Source organism: Pundamilia nyererei, unplaced genomic scaffold, assembly GCF_000239375.1.
Source record: "Pundamilia nyererei isolate P.nyererei 1_Seehausen unplaced genomic scaffold, PunNye1.0 scaffold00006, whole genome shotgun sequence".
Classification (NCBI taxonomy): domain Eukaryota; kingdom Metazoa; phylum Chordata; class Actinopteri; order Cichliformes; family Cichlidae; genus Pundamilia; species Pundamilia nyererei.
The window spans coordinates 5,632,583-5,653,328 of NW_005187407.1; the positions used below are offsets into that span (position 1 = coordinate 5,632,583).

General features: G+C 41.8%; 2 protein-coding genes across 4 annotated transcripts in view; one reads left to right on the plus strand and one right to left on the minus strand.

The window, feature by feature from the left end:
• The window catches only part of homer1b (homer scaffold protein 1b), a 25,163-nt gene extending 11,775 nt beyond the window's left edge, over positions 1-13,388 (plus strand). For 2 of the 3 annotated variants that reach the window (XM_005722287.2, XM_005722286.1), the window contains 5 exons: positions 2,556-2,704; positions 9,985-10,141; positions 10,405-10,515; positions 10,610-10,690; positions 10,789-13,388. In XM_005722287.2, the coding sequence (XP_005722344.1) occupies positions 2,556-2,704; positions 9,985-10,141; positions 10,405-10,515; positions 10,610-10,690; positions 10,789-10,980 (690 nt within the window). In that variant the 3' untranslated portion in view covers positions 10,981-13,388. Of the gene's footprint in view, positions 1-2,555; positions 2,705-2,965; positions 4,068-9,984; positions 10,142-10,404; positions 10,516-10,609; positions 10,691-10,788 lie in introns of those variants that run through there. The other variant, XM_013914735.1, reaches the window with a different exon arrangement.
• A 51-nt stretch (positions 13,389-13,439) lies between these two features.
• Positions 13,440-20,746, minus strand: part of LOC102192834 (junction-mediating and -regulatory protein-like) — a 14,795-nt gene continuing 7,488 nt past the window's right edge. Inside the window, exons 3-10 of the mRNA XM_005722285.1 lie at positions 18,850-19,000; positions 18,094-18,263; positions 17,827-17,992; positions 17,503-17,672; positions 17,165-17,236; positions 16,974-17,069; positions 16,348-16,891; positions 13,440-16,248 (exon numbers count right to left, since the gene is read on the minus strand). Of these exons, the coding sequence (XP_005722342.1) occupies positions 15,941-16,248; positions 16,348-16,891; positions 16,974-17,069; positions 17,165-17,236; positions 17,503-17,672; positions 17,827-17,992; positions 18,094-18,263; positions 18,850-19,000 (1,677 nt within the window). The 3' untranslated portion in view covers positions 13,440-15,940. The remainder of the gene's footprint in view (positions 16,249-16,347; positions 16,892-16,973; positions 17,070-17,164; positions 17,237-17,502; positions 17,673-17,826; positions 17,993-18,093; positions 18,264-18,849; positions 19,001-20,746) is intronic.

Genomic DNA, 20,746 nt, shown 5'->3' on the forward strand with positions numbered 1-20,746 from the left:
TGCACACCTTGTGCTTTTGGGCACTCCAGTGATGTTGCAGCTCTGAAATATGGCCAAACTGGTGGCAAGTGGCATCTTGGCAGCTGCACGCTTGAAAACACTAACAATCAGACGATTCTCTGTGAGCAAGTGCTAGGCAACAGTGGGAAGGAAAAAAATCACCTTTAACAGGAAGAAACCTCGAGTGGAACCAGACTCATGGAGGGGTATCCATCTACCATGACTAGATGGAGGAAAAAGAAGAGACAAAGGAAGGCATATGGAGACAGGGCAAACCACTCACTGTGGGAATGAGAAGACTCTTATTGTCTATTTTTTCTCTAAATGCTATCTTAATTAGAAAATTAAGCTAATGCTATATTTAAGAAGTCATTATACCAGCAACCGATCCCATGAAATCATCAGAAAAATATTTATCTGGATATAGAAGCAGGTTTATTTCCGCCAAAGCTTCAGAACAAATAGAATTAATTTTGCAGCCAAAAGAGTCGCCCACTGCTGGCCATTAGAATGGTCGCAGGTCAATGTATTGGCTTCACTTTTCTGACCCACCAGTAACATCCATATTTTATATATAGTGTGCGGGCATAAGCTACCAGTGTGGTACATATTTTTTCTACATGTATCCGTGCCATAGATTACAAAAAAACTGTGCTCATTGTGGCGAAAAATTAGCCTGTATGCTAGCCTTTAGTTTGTGGAGGAAATGATACTAATAATAGTAATAATAGAGTGTTTTAGAGTATTTGTAACTGTGCCAAAATCTGTTAACCGGCTTCATGTTTTTTCCTTATGGAGGCTAGGGGAGCGGCCTCCCGCTGTACTGCAGCCTACTATATGTGCCGCAGCCCACATAGGTTAAAACACTACAGTACAATGTGAGGAAGTCTTTTAATGAAGCCAGGAGAATAGCTGCTCCCTCACCTGGGGTTGAAGGCTGCACTTGCAGCTCTCACCTGGGGTTGAAGGCTGCACTTGCAGCTCTCACCTGGGGTTGAAGGCTGCACTTGCAGCTCTCAGCACCACTTGCAGCTAGAGGCTGCGAAGCTCTACACCAGGGTCCCTGCTGAAAGGTGGTGTTTTACCCACATGACTGCTGGCTTTTTATTCTGACTTCTAGATCCTCTCCTTTACCTCGTCTAAATGAGGTAAAATAAAAACGAATCATGAGACACAAATTATTCTACTGAAACAAGCTGAGAATAGAGCTAACTGCTATATGCTGGTCCCAATAGGCCGAATCTCAGTGGAAATGCATCCTGAACAGATATTAAATCATATACTAATGAATGCGGAGCACAAAATGTAAAACCAGGCGTAATCTTCCTCTTATCTCTCACTTCCTTCTTGCCCATTAGAGGCGTACAGGCAGCGTCATTGTGTTACTGTATTGTGCCCAAGCCCTGAGTCTTAATAGCTTTGTTTTATGTAAGTGCAGCAGCCAAATCATTTGTCTCTTGTATAATCCTGGGGTTGTATGGGATATAAAGATAAGAATTAATCTGTAATTCTCTAATTTCCCAGTGCTATAGACTGCTAATTTAATGTCCTGTAGGAATGTCAAAATTTTTTGCGACACAGTAGTGAGAGCTTTGACAGCGAGAGAGCGCCTCCTGTTTTCAAAATATCATTGCTTTGTTTTTAAATCTTGTCGTCATTTTATAATATCACAGACATTATTATCTTTTTATATGATTTTAGTAATATAAGCTTTATATTGGGTACTGTGCTAAAGTCTGATTTCTTTGAAGTTCAGTCTTTCTTTGGACACTTTTTCACTGACCAATTCCAGACGAATGCTTTTTTGATTGCTAAACCACTTTACACTGATGTACAACAGTGAGCGTCTGCAGCCATCTGTAAAACATGGAGGAGGCTCTGTCATGTCTTGGGACTGCATTTCATCCAATTGAGTTTGAGATTTTGTTAAAAATTATGGCACTTTGAACACAAAAACAGACCAGCAGGTACCGATCCACCATGCAGTACCATCTGGAAAACATCTGATTGTTAACAGCTTCATTTTTCAGCATGAAAATATAAAACTATGAGTCTCCCCAGCCCGCAGACATCAAAATTACTGAAGCAGTGTGGGATAAATTTTCTTTTAACTTTGACTTTCAAGCGTGTTAGAATTTTACAAACTCATAAATGAATGAGGGGTGGCTTAAGACCTTTGCACAGTACTGTGCATTAGCTATAGTTTATTTGAATGTGTGGAAAGGAGCTGAAACAATTAACTGTTTAAATAATTATCGAAAGAAATGTAATCAAGTTATTAAAAATTTTTAAAATAATATTTTTTTCGGTTATAGCTTGTTAGTATGAAAAAACCAAGACGTCTTATCTTACGGTGCTTAAAATTAGAGGAATAAATGAGTCATTTTATTGGGAAAAATACTTGATGGGTTACAAGCTCATGATAACTATCTATTACCCAGTTTTCTTAAACACCTAATGCTATTTGTCTTGAAAATCCAACCACTGTTTGCATGTTCTGCTTGATTATTATGTTTAACTGACAGTAACAGCTGAATCACCGTGTCCACATGCAGGAGTCTCCGGCAGGCGAGCTCTCATCACCTTTGACCCCGGTGACTCCGCCCATGGAAAACATCAACGGCACAGATGAAATCTGTGACACGACTCCCAACTCAGACGCCCGTCCCGAGCCGGCGCAGAACGCTCTGGCCTTTGCACACAGGTACATCCCACATTATGATGTGTGACATTAACGCAGTCGTAACGACGTGAGCATGCAACTGCTGTCACAGTCATATCTAACACAAACAATGCTAAAACAACAAAATTAATATGATTGGTGGTTTGTCTGCTGTTTGTCTGAGGCACAGACATGTAGCCTGCACCTCCCTTCTTTATGCGTGTTCACCTTTATATGTTGCATGTCAGCATGGTCGTGAACGCCTTCTATTCACCGCTACTCTCTCATGTTTTTCCTCTCTAGGGAGCAGTTTAAGACTTGTCGGGTCTGCTCTTTCTGATAGGGATGTCAGTTCAAGTCCTGACTACTGCGACACCATAACTACGCAAAACAAACAAACGAACAGGAAAAAAAATGTTCAGGATCAAAGCTTTCAAAAATTAAGAGCCCGATTGCAGATCAGCAACAGGGAGGGTGCTCTTTCCAAAAACCTGATGCACTGCCTGTTTAGCAACTTTTAAAAAGTAAGGTTAAACCAGCACGCCAAAACTCCAGTAAGAACGAATGCGGTGATATGTGCGCAAGAGTTCTTCTTGAATTATGATCAGTGATATTTACACACTGGACCAGCAAACGATGTAACTTTGAGTGTTTCTCAGGTCTGAGAAATAATTTCACTTATTCATTTTTGTTCAGTCTGAGCATGCTCGGTGAGAAAAGCACATTTCTAATTTTGTGTATGCTACTGCGATGCAATAACATCATGTCAAATTCAAATCTCTTGACTGAGTAGGTGTTGGTGTCACCTCTATGCATGCACCAGTACTGTTGTGTACATTCCTCTGAAATGGATAACTCATGTTGCTTGTGATTGTTAATCCTGGTTCATATGCACCAGACTGTGTAAGATTCAGAGGTTAAAGAGTTGTGTAAATATTTTTGTTGTGTACAATGGCTTTCTGAAAAGGTGCGGTTGTGCGAGGCTCATCGCCAGAAAGTTGTCGATGAAGCATTTATGTAAGACTTATATAACACACTGTGGGTAGTGGGAGGCAGAGAGAGTGCAAGACAGACAGACAGAGACAGAGAGTATGTGTCAGAAACTGGGAATAGCGAGAACGACAGAGAGGGAGAGGTGCTTGTATAAAGTCTGTACATGAGTCACTCATACCTAAACAGCACAGCACCAACTGCACACACACTCTCAGCACAATAAATAAACTGAACAGACGGGAATGGGCAATCAGTTTGAGTTGTTCAACTGAGTGTTTTTCTTTTTTTCTGAGGAGAGGAAATGTTATCCAATGTCACTTGTAGTCCACTGTACACACGGGTCTTTTTATTTGTAAAACCTCTGTAACTTGTGCCACTTTGGTTATTTCTCTGGCTGCGATTCTTATTAATTAAAGATATCAATCAATATCAATCGCTTAATGTATTATCATTCTTTTGTTTTTTCATTTGTTTAAATACTGGCATATGACTGGAGAAGCTTTTTTAATATTTTAAACATACATTTTGAGATCTTGAACAGACTTAGAATACTTATTAAGAACTTATTAATGAGGGAAAGTCTGAGAAGTGTATGTTCACAAAATCCTGCCACCGCACGATGATGTCTGTGAGGCTTCACGGATCTGTGAAGTGAGAGCGGGATGTAGAGAGGACACCCACTGCCTGCTGCAGCCTTGCTGCTCATGTGTCTATTAATGCTGCATGCGTGGGAGATGGGGTCGACTCTCTGCATTCGCGATGGCAAGTTGTGGACGTAACAAGCGAACCTCTGTCTCACGTGTTCTCAGAGGCATATGCAGTGAGGGTAGAAGCAAGAGCCATCCAAATATTTTACCACGTAACCCTTCATTTTTCTGTCTCTCGATGATTCACACTTTGCCAGTCTTATATCATCGGACTGTTCCGCGAACCGATGTGAAAAAGTGTTTTTTGACAGCTGGTTGATAGCAAAAAGGAGAAGGGACAAAAAAGGAATACAGTGTTTTTTAGTGTATTTTATGTGCTTACTTCTATGCTATTTGTGGAGACTCAGGCGTCAGTGTACAAAAAGAGTGGAGACCTCTGTGATGGCTTGACTCTTGGCTGTATATCTGTTGATGACGATGTTGATGATCATAGTGTATATGTGTAAGTACTGCACTGTTGCTTCGCGGGGCTGTGTAGGCAGGCATGTGTGGGAGCAGAGGGCAGAGGGATGAAAGAAAGCAGGTCCACGAGAGAGTTTTTATATCTGGACGTGAGCGTGGCTTGGCAGGTCTGCACCGGACTCGCTTTGAATGGTTTTCTGAATATTGTAAGACCTTTTTCGTTGGGACTGCTGGTGCTGTGTGTGAATGGTGCTCTAATGTCGGAGGATGTAGGCGTTTGTCAGTGGGTTTGCGGTAGGCTTGCATGAAAGGAGCCAGTGTCTCCATTCCACTTGTGCTGCCATGGCAACTGCTCAGCCTCCCTGCTTCTTGAAGGGCTGTGCGAGGAGAAAGAACCTACCTGGCAACCAGCAGCGGTCAGGACGCGCCAGAAACATAAGAGAGCTGCAGAAATAAGTTTACGCTTTGTGTTCGGTATCTTTATTGAGATGACGCTCGACATTGTGAAGCAGCAAAGCAAAAAACAGAGTGTTGATGCTCATGATGTATTGGCAGTGTATACAGATTATCTTCAAAACACAAAAAACATTCAGAATTTTGCTGGAAAAATAACATTTAATAAAAAAATTTAATTGGTAAAATAAAAATGTGAATCTGAGACTGGATTAAATCTGCTCCTTTGATGGCTGCCTTAATGATACATATCATCACAAAGAAAAAAAAAGAGTTAATTCCATCGTATTTACAACTTCAAACTGATACAAACAGGGAATGATATTTTTTTAACATCACATTCATTTTTATATTTTAAAAGCACCAGAAATCAAGGGACACCAACTGAAAAACATCTATTTCTATTAACATTTCTGACATGTAAATGATAGTAGTTCAGTGGCACAGCAGTATTAAACTTACCCTCATTGTGTCTCACACACACTTTCCTCTCTGCCCTGCCATCCTCAGCCAGAACAGTGCTCAGGTGCCCCCCTGAAACCTCTGAGCCAGACTCGTTTAATGACGACGAACACCAGTGTCAAAACATCTTGCACTCTCCAGTTCTCCCTTTGTCGCTCTCCCTCGCTGTCTCCGTCTGTCTCCGTCTTCACATCTTGACGTCTTGCCTGCACTCTGGCTCTCCGAGCTGGTGCAGCGTGGGGTTTATACATTGGCGGGGAGGCATGCCTTGGTGACAGCTCTGCTCCATCTGTGTATGAGCATGTGTGTGTGTGTGTGTGTAGTTGGGGGGTTGGGGTTGTGTGTCTGGTAATATGTGCATGTGTAGGATGAGGTGTCGTCTCCCTCCTATGCGTCACACATGCAGACACACTTGCGCTCACGGAGGGGGTGGCTGTTGTGTAAGAAGTGAAGGCGCCGTGGGAGTCCTGAGTGAATTCTTTCTGGGCTTTCTCGCTTTTACTCTTCGCAGAGTGGGTGTTACGGAAAAGTGGAGTGCTGCTGCAGTGTGTGAGCATATACGGTTGGGCTATACAGTTTGTGTGTGTGTCAATGAGGGGGTGGAACAAAACAGAACTGAAAACATTGTTACGGATCATACAGACCCTCATCACCCCTTGAGCGAGCTAAGCTTCCTTTTGTGTTTGCACCAGTGTGAAGTATGTGTGGGAGTAGGAGTTCCTTTTTCAGGGATACTTGACTTGATGCAGGTGCTCGACAGAGTTTAGATCTAATGGCGCCAAAGTCAGACATTATGTGAGAGACAGGGAATAGATGTTACATAAATCTAGAGATACTGTATGCAGTGTACAGATCTAACAGGAGAGCACATAAGAAACATTTCCCTCCCTAAAGTTGTACTTACTAATACACTAGGAGCCAGATTTTCTTGTGTGTGTTTTTTAAGCGGTCCTGAGCAGTTTGCTCACCAGGCTTTCTGAAGGTGTTTCAAAGCTGTTTTCTTTGGACATTTCCAGTCCAGTTCTTATACCTGAGGGTTTTTGAGCAAAGAAATCCACCTTATCCAAAGAGTGAATTGTTGTGTCAATGCATAACAGAAGCAATTTCAAATTGTATCTTTAGGGACTTTGTTACTAGCACCCAGTCACAAAAACACATAATATGTTTCCATATATGTAGCAAAATCTATGACAGATGCCAAAAATCACACAGTTTGGTTAAACGCAAGGCTGTTTAACCAAAACCTTAGAATAACTTGGGATGTTGAGAAGCACCTTTGGGAAACCAGGACAAATGGAGAACAAAAGAAGTAACAGGCCTAAACAAAAAGTATCTACAGAACATGATCTGTGTCTGAAAGTCATGTTCGAAAGAAATATGAAAAGAAAAAAAAGTCCAGGAAAAATCTGACACAGGCCTGACTGTTTACTGAAGCCTCATCAGAAATGGTCTCAGTGGAAGATCAGGAAAGACTGAGGTACACTCAAAAAAATAATTCATTGGATGAACAGAATTTTATCTCGCCACTTATATTCCATCTAAACAAATGGAAATCATTTTTTAATCCATCTTGATTGTGTTGTTTCAACACGATATATGTTTGTAAGTGTAACCTAATATTAACATTAACATTCAATTAATTTGAATTTTATTCAATCAACATGTTTGCGCCAAGTTAGTCTAATTAAATTAATTTAAATTCACGTTATATTGTTTAAACACTTCAGGACATCAAAAGCCAGTCTTGTTACATGAACTAGTAAAATATTTGTTACACTTCTGTTAATCTTGTTCAATGAGCAAATGTAACTTATGTCTATAGTACATGTTGTGTTCATATTAGATAATGTTCAACAAAAAATTCACCGGATTTACAACAACAACTTCCAATCTATCCATCCTCGTATCTTTATCTGGGCTGCAGAGGGCATAACCCTGAAGTGATAGGGTACATCCTGGACAAGTCACCAGTCTATCACATAGAGACAAACAACCATTTGCAGTCACATTAACACCTTTGGATAATTTAGAATCATCAGTTACCCTAACCCTAATAACTGCATGACTTTTAACTGTAGAAGAAACCAGAGTACCAGAGAACCCATTGCAAACTTGATCAGATTGTGGATTTGAACGCAGGACCTTCGTGCTCTGAAGCAACGGCGCTAACACCATGCCCTTGAGCTGTCAATCCAGACATAACAAAAGTATGAAAGTCATGCTTGATGCAGAATTTTCTTTATGTTTTTGTCCTTGACAGGTTAAACCACAATAAATAGCAACAGCATTTATGTTGCCATGGCTGTCTGCCTCTTACAACCTCAGTGATTTTCCTGTGGTTTAAAATCTCATGTGATCTTGTGAATTTCGTGAGTGCAGGCAACTAACCACACTTCCTAGATTGTATCATGTCATCTGAACAAGAACAAATTAAGTTGCAGATCCAACATGATTTGATTGCGTTCACCATAGAAACTTGACAATATTTTGTTCAAATGACAAGTGAACTTGTAAATGTAACCACCCAATTTCCTTTTTTTGAGTGTATGACAAGTTACACAAGAACTGGACTGAAAATCAGTGGCAACAGATCTTGTGCAGTGATGAATCTAAATTTTAAAATTTGGATTCAAATTATCTTCAGTATGCATGGAGGAAGTCAGGAGATGTACAACAGTGAGTGTCTACAATCATCTGTAAAACATGGTGGAAGCTCTGCCATTAGGCTGCGTTTCAGCCAGTGATGTTGGAGAACTTGATGAAATTCATTGGAATGACAAAGGATTTGAATCTTTTACATAATACGATACCCTTTTTAATGTGGAAAAACACTGCAAATGCATTAAAAACTTAGCTGACAGCAAAAAACCCAAACAAACAGTGGAACACTATCAGATTGGCCTCCCCAGTGCCCAGACCTCAACATTACTGAAGCAGTGTGGGATCATCTGAGAACAGAGAATTAAACAAAAGACAGCCAGCATGCAAAGAAGAGCTTTAAATATCTTTCCCAAAATCTGCAGAAATATTCCTGAAGACTACTTAATGAAATGTCCCAACAGTTTGCCTGAGAGAGTTCAGGCTATGTTAAAGAATTAATGTGGTTCATAACAAATATTGACTTTCAGGCTTTTTAGAATTGTACAAACTCTGCACCTATTTTCTATTTTGTTTGCTTGTATAATATACTGTTTGTACATATTTAAACAGTATATTATTCCCCATTTATTATATGTATGTAATATATAATAAGATATATACTATACAACTCTGAACCTATGAATGAAAAGGACAAAAATAATTTTTTTGTAGGTGCATTAAAATCAGTCACATCACTTCGTCATATACTCTGTGGGTAGCTGGACCAGATTAGGCTCCAGCCAGTCTAAAGGATATAATCTCAGATTATAGCTCATCTGTCAGACAGCTGCTTTCACAACTACGGCCCGTGAAGTGCTGACCTCCAGCCTGAGTGCCCACTGCAGTCGTTGTTCCCTGTTATCTCATGTTCGTGCATTTAGGAATATTCTTTCTAAAAGATATTATTTATATTTTATACTGTGACATACAGTTTCATGGTCACGTGAACACAAAACAAATCATACTGACCATTTTCATTAGTTAAATTATATCCCTCTGTTGTGTTAACAGTAACAAATTTACCAGATTAGCTGGTAAGATTACAGTTAATAGCAGTTTTATAGAATAACTCAAATTATTTGGGAAAATTACCATGCACATGCATTCCTTTACACCCAATCATGTTTCTATCAATTCAGAGCACTGAGTTACATTTCTGGGGATTTATTCTAACCCTAACCAGAGCTACTACATTCCTAATCCTAATCTTAATCTTAACCCTTAGTCGGACTTTAAACCAAATCTTCAGGCTAAAATCTGTGGGCCTGCTCTTTGCCCCGAAAGGGTCCTTAAAATGTTAATATTTGTTGCTCTCCTCCAACTTTCAGGAAAATTGGCCTGGATGTTTTTGTGTAATCTTGTTTACACACAAACAGACAAATAAAAAAACGTAACCTTCTTGGTAAACTGAAGTAATCGTGCTCAGCTCAGTGAAGCCCAATAAAAGTACGGATTACAATGAGAGATGCAAACCTTATTAGATGTACAATGAAATGATCTAACAAAATAGAAAATGATAACTATGAAGTATTTTTTAATAATAATCTGCATTATTGTTCGATGGATTGATGGATTTTCACCATGCATTATCATGGAAACACGAGCACTTATCGTCTAATGTCACTGTTGGTGAACTGACAGCATGCGTTTCCCTGTGTTCTGCAGCCCGGCCATGACAAAACACTGGGAAGCTGAGCTGGAGGCACTAAAGGGGAACAATGCCAAGCTAACGGCAGCTCTGCTGGAGTCCACTGCCAACGTCAAACAGTGGAAACAGCAACTGGCCGCCTACCAGGAAGAGGCAGAGAGACTACACAAGCGGGTGAGCGAGGAATGGGGGGGGGCCACAGGGATGCTTGTTTGTTTTCATGTGTGATTAAATCATTTCAATTTAAAAAGGGGTGATCATTTGGTGGGGGTGCTCTGAAGTTGGGATGAGAGGGAAAAAGAATAAAAGAGAGTTGAGTGTAAGCATGTGGGAGAGTAAAGGGAAGAGGTCGTCTGGGAATGAGACAGAGAGCCTGTTTCTGTTACACCGGTTCCTCTCTGGATCTGAATAATGATGTCCACAATTTATTCTTGCAGGTGACTGAACTTGAATGCCAGAGCAACCAAACCCCAGTGATTAAATCCCAGAAGACCGAGCTCAACCAAACCATAGAAGAACTAGAGACTGCACTAAGGGATAAAGAAGAGGTGTGTGTCTGTGTGATTTTTCCCTAAAATGAAAAGGCTCATGCACGTTAAATTTAATTTACACAGCACTTTAATTTTTTTCTTACACCCCCAGGAAATGGAAAAGTTGAAAGAAGAACTGGAAAACATGAATGACCTGATGGAGCAGAAAGACACACTCACCCAGAAACTCGAGGTGAGTCAAAAGAGTGGGACGGTCTCTATCCTCTATCCTCCAAAAAAATCGCCCCACCTTAATGCACTAACATGCCAACATCATCTCACTGTGCGCAGGAGACGGAGCTGCGCAGCCGCGTGCTCGAGGAGCAGCTGGCGGGTGCCGAGCAGAGGCTGGAAGAGAACCAGGAGGAGCAGGAGAACTTTAGGAAGAGCCTACGGACGCTGCTGGAGCTGCTGGACGGCAAGATCTTTGAGCTGACGGAGCTCAGAGACACCTTGGCTCGGCTCATAGAGGAGGCCAGCTAGAAGACAAAGTTACCTAAACTTCACAGACAGAGCCATATGACAACTTACTCTGACACCTACCCACTATGCCCCCTTTTCCCCTTCACAACCCACACAGATTAAAATGAGACACTGCCCACATTCATATTTCAGTCAAAAAGGGCAGCTGTTCCCCTGTTTTTTTTTACCTTGCAGGCATCCAGTTCCTACCAACCGCAGGCGCTCCTGTGGCTCGCGACGATGCAGGGTCTACCTCAGCTTGCCTTCTGATGGGCTGGTGTAGGCATAACATCGGCTGAACTGGTAGTTCCTGCCCCCCCCAACCTACCCCCTCACACACACACACACACACACACCCACACACACATACACCCTTTCGCAAAGAGTTAACTTGAGAACTGTGCCTCAGTGCCATCTACTGTTTGACTGGGAGAGCTGCACCACAGCTTGCAGCATCACACCACACCGTCACCCCCCCTCCCCCTGCTTCCACTCTAAACTGCACCCCCACCCCCACCCCACTCCCCCGGAGGGGAGCGTTGAAAGTCATGTGGAAATAATTGCTGTTAAGACTCAGAGAACTGCGCCAAAGCTGCCAAATCCCCCCGAAAATATTGTCCTCTAACTAGCAGATGCTTTGATCCAAAGTGACTTACTGTACAGACGAGAACTGAACGGAGAAGCCCCATGTTTGAGCTCGGGCTGCCAGAAGAGAATTAAAGGATGACTCTCAATACAACAAATCAGTCAGTGTTACCTATTTGTCTGGAGTAACATCACAGCTACCCCCTCCCCACACCCAAAATCCCAACCTGGGAAAAATATAGTTCGGTTTACTTCTGTATGTCCGCAGCCAGTTTAAATTCCTATACGATAGACGACTACTAAATCTTCCAGAGGCGTTGTTCATGCCACACAGAAAGTTTCAGGTGTGTGTGCCCACGTTATATTCAACATGAAAGATTTCTGCATCCGGACTGCTTCCACCATCACAGACCTGTCTTCCTGCCAAACTCAGTGTGGTGTGTTTTTCTGAACAAGGCCTGACATAATGTGTGCCTTCAAGCACATATGAGTGGAGAAGTGTTTGTATATAATATGTGTGTGTGTGTGTGTGTGCGTGTGTGTGTGCGTGTGTGCAGCGAAACATTGTGGACAATGAGGCCGCCGACACTTAACACACACACACACACACACACACACTCTCACACTCTCACACTGAGCAATACCAGACAGGCTCTTTTCGACACCTTCTATCCGACTCTATCAGGTACTTTACTCAGTGGACTCATGCAGATATAGGTCAAATGCAACTAAGCTGGTCTCCCCCTGTCCAACAGAAAGTGTACTACTTTTGACCGTAAAACTGTGTGGCAGCCCTGTCTGGTCGAAGTAGTGCATCGTGAAGGGCTTCTAGAGTGTCATCTTGGTGTTCGTAAAATCTCCACCCTCGGTGAAACTGGCCGCAGGTTTTCACTCCTCACTGGTGAATACAGAACTGCACTCAGTTTCTATTCTTTTTTTACACAGAATATAACACTGATGATATAATTATAGAAATGTACAAGACAACTTTCTACTCATGACTGCGTTTAAATGAATGGCTGGAAGACTCAAAATGCAGTAACGCCTTGGGGTGGCTTATTGTTGTGTATTAACCTATGAGTGTTCAGCCTGTAGGTTGAAAACAGCAACAACAAAAACTCTTCTGTGCATTTTAAATGTGTTAAAAACACAGTTTTACACATTCTGTACCCAAATATAGACTTACTGTATACAGCAGCATTTATGCAGGTAAAATCTAAAGCTGTACCTTAAACTCGCTTCCTTAAAATTGACTCCATTTCTAAAGTGCACCTTGTTTGCGCTTTATTTCACTGTTATAACTCCCTCTATGTATTAGATTTGTATTAAGTAATACCACAGCAGCTTTCTGCAGGTTAATACACTGGAATAAGTCTCATGTAAAGGGAAATGTTACTTTTTTTTCTGGTTTAACGTTGATGGTTGAATGACAGAGATGGAATACCTTAATATTAATGCTATTGTTAATGAATGCCTTTGTACAGTAGTGGATAAGAAGCTTTTCATTCTCCTGTTTTGTAACTTATGGTATTTAAATGTAGGTATTATTATTGTATTTAGAGGTATGAGAAGACTGGCAATATTTTTGACTATTTAAAGTAATTTTGAACTCATGATATTAAAGAGGTACCTCAGGCCAACGATGTTCATAGACTGGTGAGACTTGTGAGTTTGCAGCTGAAGGGATTTATCACATGCCGGTGACAAACGATCAGGAGACATACTTGTTGGTGCTTCAGCCAAACTACACCCTCTGTTGAATTCAAAGTCAAAGAAACACACCTCTGTGAACTAAGAAATGCTATGTTTTTTATTCAAATACAGTGACCGCGGCGTTCAGTGTGTGCAAAGTGTTTGTGCTCTGTTTTTTTTTAAATCGAAAATATTCAGCAGACAATCTCAGAATTTGCTTCACAAGGTTTTATTCAAATGCAAGGGCAAAATTGTAAATTAAAAAACAAAACAAAACATCAGAATAAATGAGAATGCTAGGAAAAGGCAAACAGGTATTCTTGGAACAGTTTGTTTAGTAAGTCCACTGTTTTAGGCAATCAATCTAAACTCATTGTCACCAATGAAGAGGCTTCATTCCTTTTCTCATATTTCATTATTTTGATATTGCACTTCTCAAGTGACTGACAGGTATTCAGACAAAGGATCATATAATCAGCCTGTCGATTACAGGTCTTTATAGGAAGCAAATGCATCAGAAAAAAAAGATTTGGCTGGAAACACGTTGGAAATAAAAACAGGACACAAAGTAAGAAATGAAGTGCAAAAATACAGCTGTGTCGAGGTTATTTATAGATAAAGGTAAGTGCACATGACAGTCAGGTCAGTCAGGTAAGAAACAGCCGGTTCACAGGTGTGAGCCCGCTTTCCCAAAAGTTTTAAACACACTGCTGACCACAGATAAGAAGAGCAACATAACTTTTAGCACTAACATTGGAGAAACTTTGTCCTGGTCAGTTATAGTGAAGTCGTGTAAGGTCTGAGTTAGTCTTAGGCTAAAGTCGGGTCAGTGTCTGTTTCATGCTACATGATGAGGGTACCATGGAAGATTGTTGTGCCTCAGACTGGCTCTGCCAGGAAAAAAAAGAAACCATCTTAAGCACCGAGCTACTTTCAAGCTATGACATATACACCCGTGCCTGCTCTTTCTGCCTTGTGATTAATCTGTGAATGGCTCCCAACGCAAGCTTAAGAGAAAAAGCACACTATTTTTTATAATTATTATTCATTTATTTATTTATTTATTGCATTAAAGCTGTTTAAGACAGTGCATGCTGAAGCTCTTCCAAGCTCAGAGCCACACTTGTAAATCCACGTCTTTGTGCTATGTTTATGCAGATTCTTGTACTGTCTTTCCAAAAATTCAGGACTGAGTTTGTTCAGTGCTTTTAAACTTACTTAGCTTCTAAATATATATTTTCCCCCAGTGGTTAAAGCATAATAATTGTTCCTGTACAGATAAAGTGATTTAGAATTTGTACGATGTATCATCAAAGTGCTCACACCATTTTCTGTCACTGAAACGATTTTGCACATGTTGGCTGTGAATTTAGAGTGTGAGTCCATGTGTGCATATCTTCACTTCCAGCACTGTGAGTAACAGGCCTCCTACTGTGTTCTCCTGCCCACCGAGTGCAGGGAAAGAAATTTGGAAAAATGCAATAAAGGGGAGGAGAGAAAGTGGAGAAGATGGCAGGAGAAACCGCATCAATCACAACCGACTGCTCCACGGCCCACATTGACTCCCCACAGCGCAGAGAGAATCTAGCCTCCTACGTACCATCCATCACTCAAACAAGCATGACCAGTTTCACTCCTCCACCGTGACTATCCCTTATATGAAGTTTGGGAATCACCAACTGAATCTACCCACGAGCACCACTGACACTAACCTTGACCTCCACCTCACCAAACAAACTTCAGTGACCCCTCGTCCAATCCTCTCTAACCGTAGGTGTCCAGCTTCAGATTAGAGATGCTGTTAGATGTGACAAATAATGATAAACCTTACTGCACACTCTATTTCTTCCACCCGCCCAGCCATATGCTGCGGTCGAACAGATGGGTCGATACATATTTGCTCACTCAGAGAGGCTGTGAGAGTCGGGGGTGGTGAGGGCCAGAAGAGGACAAGAGAAAGGGGGAGGGCCGCAAATCTGGTGCCACAGAGGCAAGGATTTAAAGATGAGCACTGGTCCTTTTATTGTCAGACACGCCCATGCCCACGTGATGGGAATGGGCCAAAACCAGATAGGCAGCATAGTGAGGGGGCAGCTTGATGAAAAATATCAGATGCTGTAATGATTTACAATCTGGACACTAAATCCAGTGATCCCAGTTTGAACGTGTAAACTATTCATCGCTCAGTCTCCCAAAAACTTCAAATTACCAGCAACGCACATCTTTTATGCTGTAGGGTGAGTGAAGAGGTCACACAGCTCATCAGCACTTTCCATATACAGTTTCACAAATAAGTGTCAGTGCAGTATGTCAGCGAGACAGTACATTTGATATAAATAAAAAAGTAAACATGGAATCAGTACAGTCTGATGATGGGAACAAAACCACAGTGACATACAGTAGTAGTAAAAACATAATCGCTAACCATCGTGATGATGTAGTGTGAAAAAGAAACTGAAAACAGATTGACCATAGACCTTTGGAGCGTTTGGTGAGTTGGTGATAATTGTTGTGACTCTCTGGCGTAGTCACTGGGTACATGTGTGGCTGAGATGTGTGTGCTTGAATGCGTGATTGACTGTTTGTGTGTGTGTGTGTGTGTGTGTGTGTGTGTGTGTGTGTGTGTGTGTGTGTTTACAGTACAGTACAGTGTGTGCAGTGCCAGAGGCTGAAGTCATCTGTGTTACGGGTGCAGCCCTGAACCCTAGCTTTCCCAGTCGTGGGCGGCCAAACCATCGTCGTCCGAGTCGGACTCTGGTGAGGCCTCCTTGATGCGGCGCAGCGCCTCGTGGATGCTCCTAGTCAGGGGGTCGGTGGAAGGCGGGAACTCTCCCTGGTCCTTTCTCTCTCTGCAGGGAACGCGACGAAGTTTGACCCCCTTACGAATTTGGGCCAGGATACTGTTTGGGTCATCGTCACCCTTGGCAGGAAGCAGGGAACGCTGGTCGACCTTCCTCAGATGGAAGCTGCCTCTCTTCAGGGAGGCGAGCACCTCGTCCATGGGGGAGCTTACTGCATGTGAGCAGGGGAGAAAAACACAGACTATGATTGGCTGCTGTAATTAGCTAATGTGAATACTCAAATTATTTTGCTTATTAACAGTCCTGGTACCTTTTCTGTTGTGGATGTCAAACTCTGGGGTCTTCCTCAGCTTTTTGCGGGCGCTCTCCAGTTGGCTGCTGTCAAAGAAGCGAGGGATAAACGGGCCAAGCGGGGAGAGAGCGAGCTCTTCTGATACACTCTTCCCCCCAGCCTTCTGCCCCCGGCGCCCCGGGCTCCCAGAGGGCGACAGCTCCTCCCTTGTTGGTGGCGGGGGTGGAGGGGGTGGTGGAGGAGGAGGGGAGATAGGGGATGCTAGCAATGAGGACAAGGAGCAAGGAGAGCAGGAGGAGTCTGCAGGACTGGGCACAGGCAGCGGCGGAAGCGACGCCGTGTACGCCGTCGTGGGCTGAGTGGTGAGCGTGGAGCTGGGGCTGGGGTCCGTCTGCACGCTGGTACTTAGACACAACGGCTGGCCCTGCTTCTGCACACAAACAGAGTCCGCGCACTCCTCCCTCTCACTCAAGCTACTCATTTCCACGCTTCTTCGCTCTCTTCTTGTGCTGTGAGCCGTGCGTAGCCGAGTGGACTTCAGAATCACCTGACCTGGGTACCGCTAGAAAAAGACACAAAGGTGTAGGTGAGCAAAAGATAATTACATATACTGAGACACCTCCAGTGAACAGGAGGGCACATACCTGCTTGAAAGTACGTAATCTGTCCAGTGTTCTCTGCCTCTCCTGGCTTACTCTGCTCCTCTTCCTTTTCTCATCTTCCTCTTCTTCATTTTTCAGCTGGTAATTCATGAGTTTAGAAGAGGAGAGAGATGATGGAGATGCTTTAGCAGCAAAAAGTCCCATCATTAAAAAAACCCTAAAACAACTTCTACCTGGGATGTGGGGTCCTTTTGGAGGATTTGGCGTCTCTGCTGTTTCTGAGTGTGGTTGGAGACACAGATTTCCTATCGATACACACACCATCACCAATTTAAACAATCAATAAAAACTCACAGTCATGAACATACCATAATTATATATATGTATACACATATTTGCTTGGAGACATGTGTCTTTATAACTTGTTGTAGAGAAAATCCAAATATCTAGCACAGAAGAGCTGAACAGGATTGCAACCACAGTATTAGCAGTCACTTCTTCATTTTGAATAGGCTTCATGATCCAGGCTACACTTCAGGAATGAAAATAAAAGCTAGTAAAGCACACACACCCTCTTGTTCCTTAGATAGGAGCGTTTGGCAGTGATGCGCCCCCTCCTTGCCTCCAGCTGTCGAGCGCTGACCTGAAGTCTGCGCAGCTCTTCTCTCTCTGCAGTATTGTCCTCTGTTATATCATCCGCACTTTCAAAGGTGTCATAGTACACCACTTCATCCTGACGCTCTGAAAGCACACATACACATAAATATAAACCATTAATGTACAACCAGAATTCAGAAAGTCTTACAGCAGTTAATATAGCAGAAATTCTACTTCAGGACTCTCTTTAAAACAGGATAATTAAGATCTTGCAAACAAAAAGTAGCTGCAGTAGAACCTGTCATCTGTCTACGGATGCTATCTAACTGAGCAGTGAGGAGCAGCTCTTCACACTGTAGTATCTCAGCCTGGATGTCATAGAGCTGAAGCTGGAGCTCATAGTACTTGGTCTCCATGTGGTCTAAGAGGGCCATCGCGTCCTCACTGCTACACAGACTCTGCATCTGGAAGGAATGAATGTAAAAAATAGAAAACGGTCACAAAACAAAGCATGCTTAGTAAGCGTGCCTGGCAGTTTCATTTGGTCGTGAGCGTGTTACCACACCTCTTCTCGAAGTGTGTGTTTCCTCTGCTCTAGACAGATCTCCCTGGCTCTCTGGAGCTGGAGGGTTTCCTTTGCAACTGAGTAGCGCAGCCTCTCCATGCGCTCCACCGCCGCCGTCCACGAAGACTTACCAAACTTACGCTGATCCAACTTCATACGCTCGTATACACCTATGGACAACAAAACACATTGCACAGGTGGATGAGTGAAACGTGAGAGTGACTCATTCAGTCTCATCCTCTGGTACAGTGTGTGGGCACGTCACCGCAATTTCTTTTCCCTCTATGTGATGACTAAAGTCTAACATAAAAGGAAGGCTCCTTACAATAACACAGAGGGAGACATCTATTGGCCACATTTGGATATTGCATCTACTTTCTTTACAGTCGTCTCTTCAAGCAATTAACTTACTTGATTTTTCATCTGATGAATTTGAGATAATAAAAGAATGAGTCAGCTGTGAAGGAAAACATGAGAAAAGAGGGACACATTGTGGAGTGACCCTGCACTGACAGAAGCTGCTGGCAGAGCTGGTTGATCAATAGGTCGTCCTTGTTTCCTCCTGTTTCTGTTAAAGCACAGCTGTCTGCAGTGTCTCATTAATACCACATCGCATTAGCCCTGGGATCAAAACCACACACAGGTCAATAACACGCCAATGTCTCTACTATGTGTGTGCGTGTTCTCTGTTTGATTATTCAAAGTCATCCTTCTGCTGCTTTATCGACTTGACGTGTCAGTGATGGCAGACCGTACCTTTCTGGGCTCTGGCAGTGATTTCAAAGTATTTTACAGTAAACTCTTGGATGTTGAGGACGGCCTCCTGAGCCTTCTTCTGCCAGTCAGAGTCTTCCTTTTTTAGACCTTCAATGCGCCTCGGGCCCAAGTAGTCATTCTCCATGGAAATCTAACGAGAGGATATGCACACATTTTTTTCAGCAAGATTAAAAAGCGACATTTAATATTTTTCTGTGATGAATAAAATCTAAAGAAAAGTAAGTTTGTTTCGTTTTTTAATAAATCTTATTAACACTTCTCAAAATAACCCTTTGGATACAGTAGATAGTGTGCTGATAATAAAAAATGAATAATCATTGAATAAGAATAATGGAAAAAGATTAGGAAGCAGCTGCTGTGTACACAGTGGAGCCAAATCTTAATGACAAGTTAGCTGCCCATTCATAAAAACATACACCTTTAAGATAGCACTGCTTCTTTTCCATTTGAGATCCAGAGTGGTGGTGGTCTAAACTCCAAATATCACACATTACTAAGCTACTGCCACTTAGTGGTAAGAGCAAGTTACACAAATGGTTCTCCTAAACTTTGGAGTCACTGTGGTATACATAACAGTACAGATAATCTCCCCACACATAAAATCTGTGTGGAACGGTTTTAAAGTTTAAACACACACTCCATTTAAGTGCTTTCACCACAAAAAGCAGGCCTGGAGGGGCAGCCTCACTCCCACACACAGAAGTACTGGCAACTGTCATGAAATTCCATCTTCTCTTTTAGTTTAGTTATTTTTAATTACTGTGTGCACAGTCAAGTAAGCATGTATGCAAGTAGACATCTATAACAAAAAGTAGTGTCAGCCTCACACGATCACTGAGATTACAAAAGCATGTGCGATGATGAAAAACAAATTTAAAAAAAACTTAAATCTTAATTGTTTCCGTTGTTTTATTGGTTATGTTTATGGAAGATAGAATAATGTCAGTTGAGCATGTAAATATTAATATCAACAAATACAGTATGAATTACTGTAATATTGTATTTATCAATATAATAAATACAATATAAAGTTGTTTTTTAATAGCTTAACTGAAAAGGCTAAACTTTCATATATTCTGTATTCATTACATGTAAAGTTGATATTTCAGGGGTTTTATGTTTCCATTTTGATGAAGTCAGAAATCCACTATCTAAAATTGTTAGAATACTTCATATAGATTTTTATTAAATTACTATTCACACACTCTAAAAAACTCTAGTTCAGCATACGCAGCCACAATAATGCAGTCCAAATTATGATCAACTTTAAGCCTCAGTTCTGAAGGCTAGATGTTCGCACAACCTCTGTACTCCTGAACCCAAGACAACATCAGATACATCTCACGTAGGTGTAAGAAAACAATAACTGGACCTCTGCTCGCTGGTCCAATGTCCTCTTTTCAGATTAAATCAATTTTGGTTTTTTGATTTCCAATCAAAAAAAATGGCTTGAAATATTTCACTGAAAGTTAATCTTCTAGAATTAAATTACAGGAAGTCTGAACTATTTTACAACATTCACATTTTTTGAGATGCACTAGTGCAAATTTCAGAAACTAATTAAAGCTTGGATCAGTTCAGCATCACACCATTTGTCATTTAATTATCACACTGCAGCATCATGTTTTAGAGAGTTAGACACCAAAAAAGAATAAACAATCCATCACTAATGTGGAAAGCAGGCGAGTCCTTTTTTTTTGTTTTTACACAAAATCAGAATCAGAATCGCGTTTATTAGCCATGTATATGCAGAGACACACACAAGGAATTTGGTTCCGGCAGATGGTGACTGTGAAGCACAACAATGTATATCTCAACAATGTAAGCAACACAATTCCCCCCCACACACACACACACACACACACACACACACACT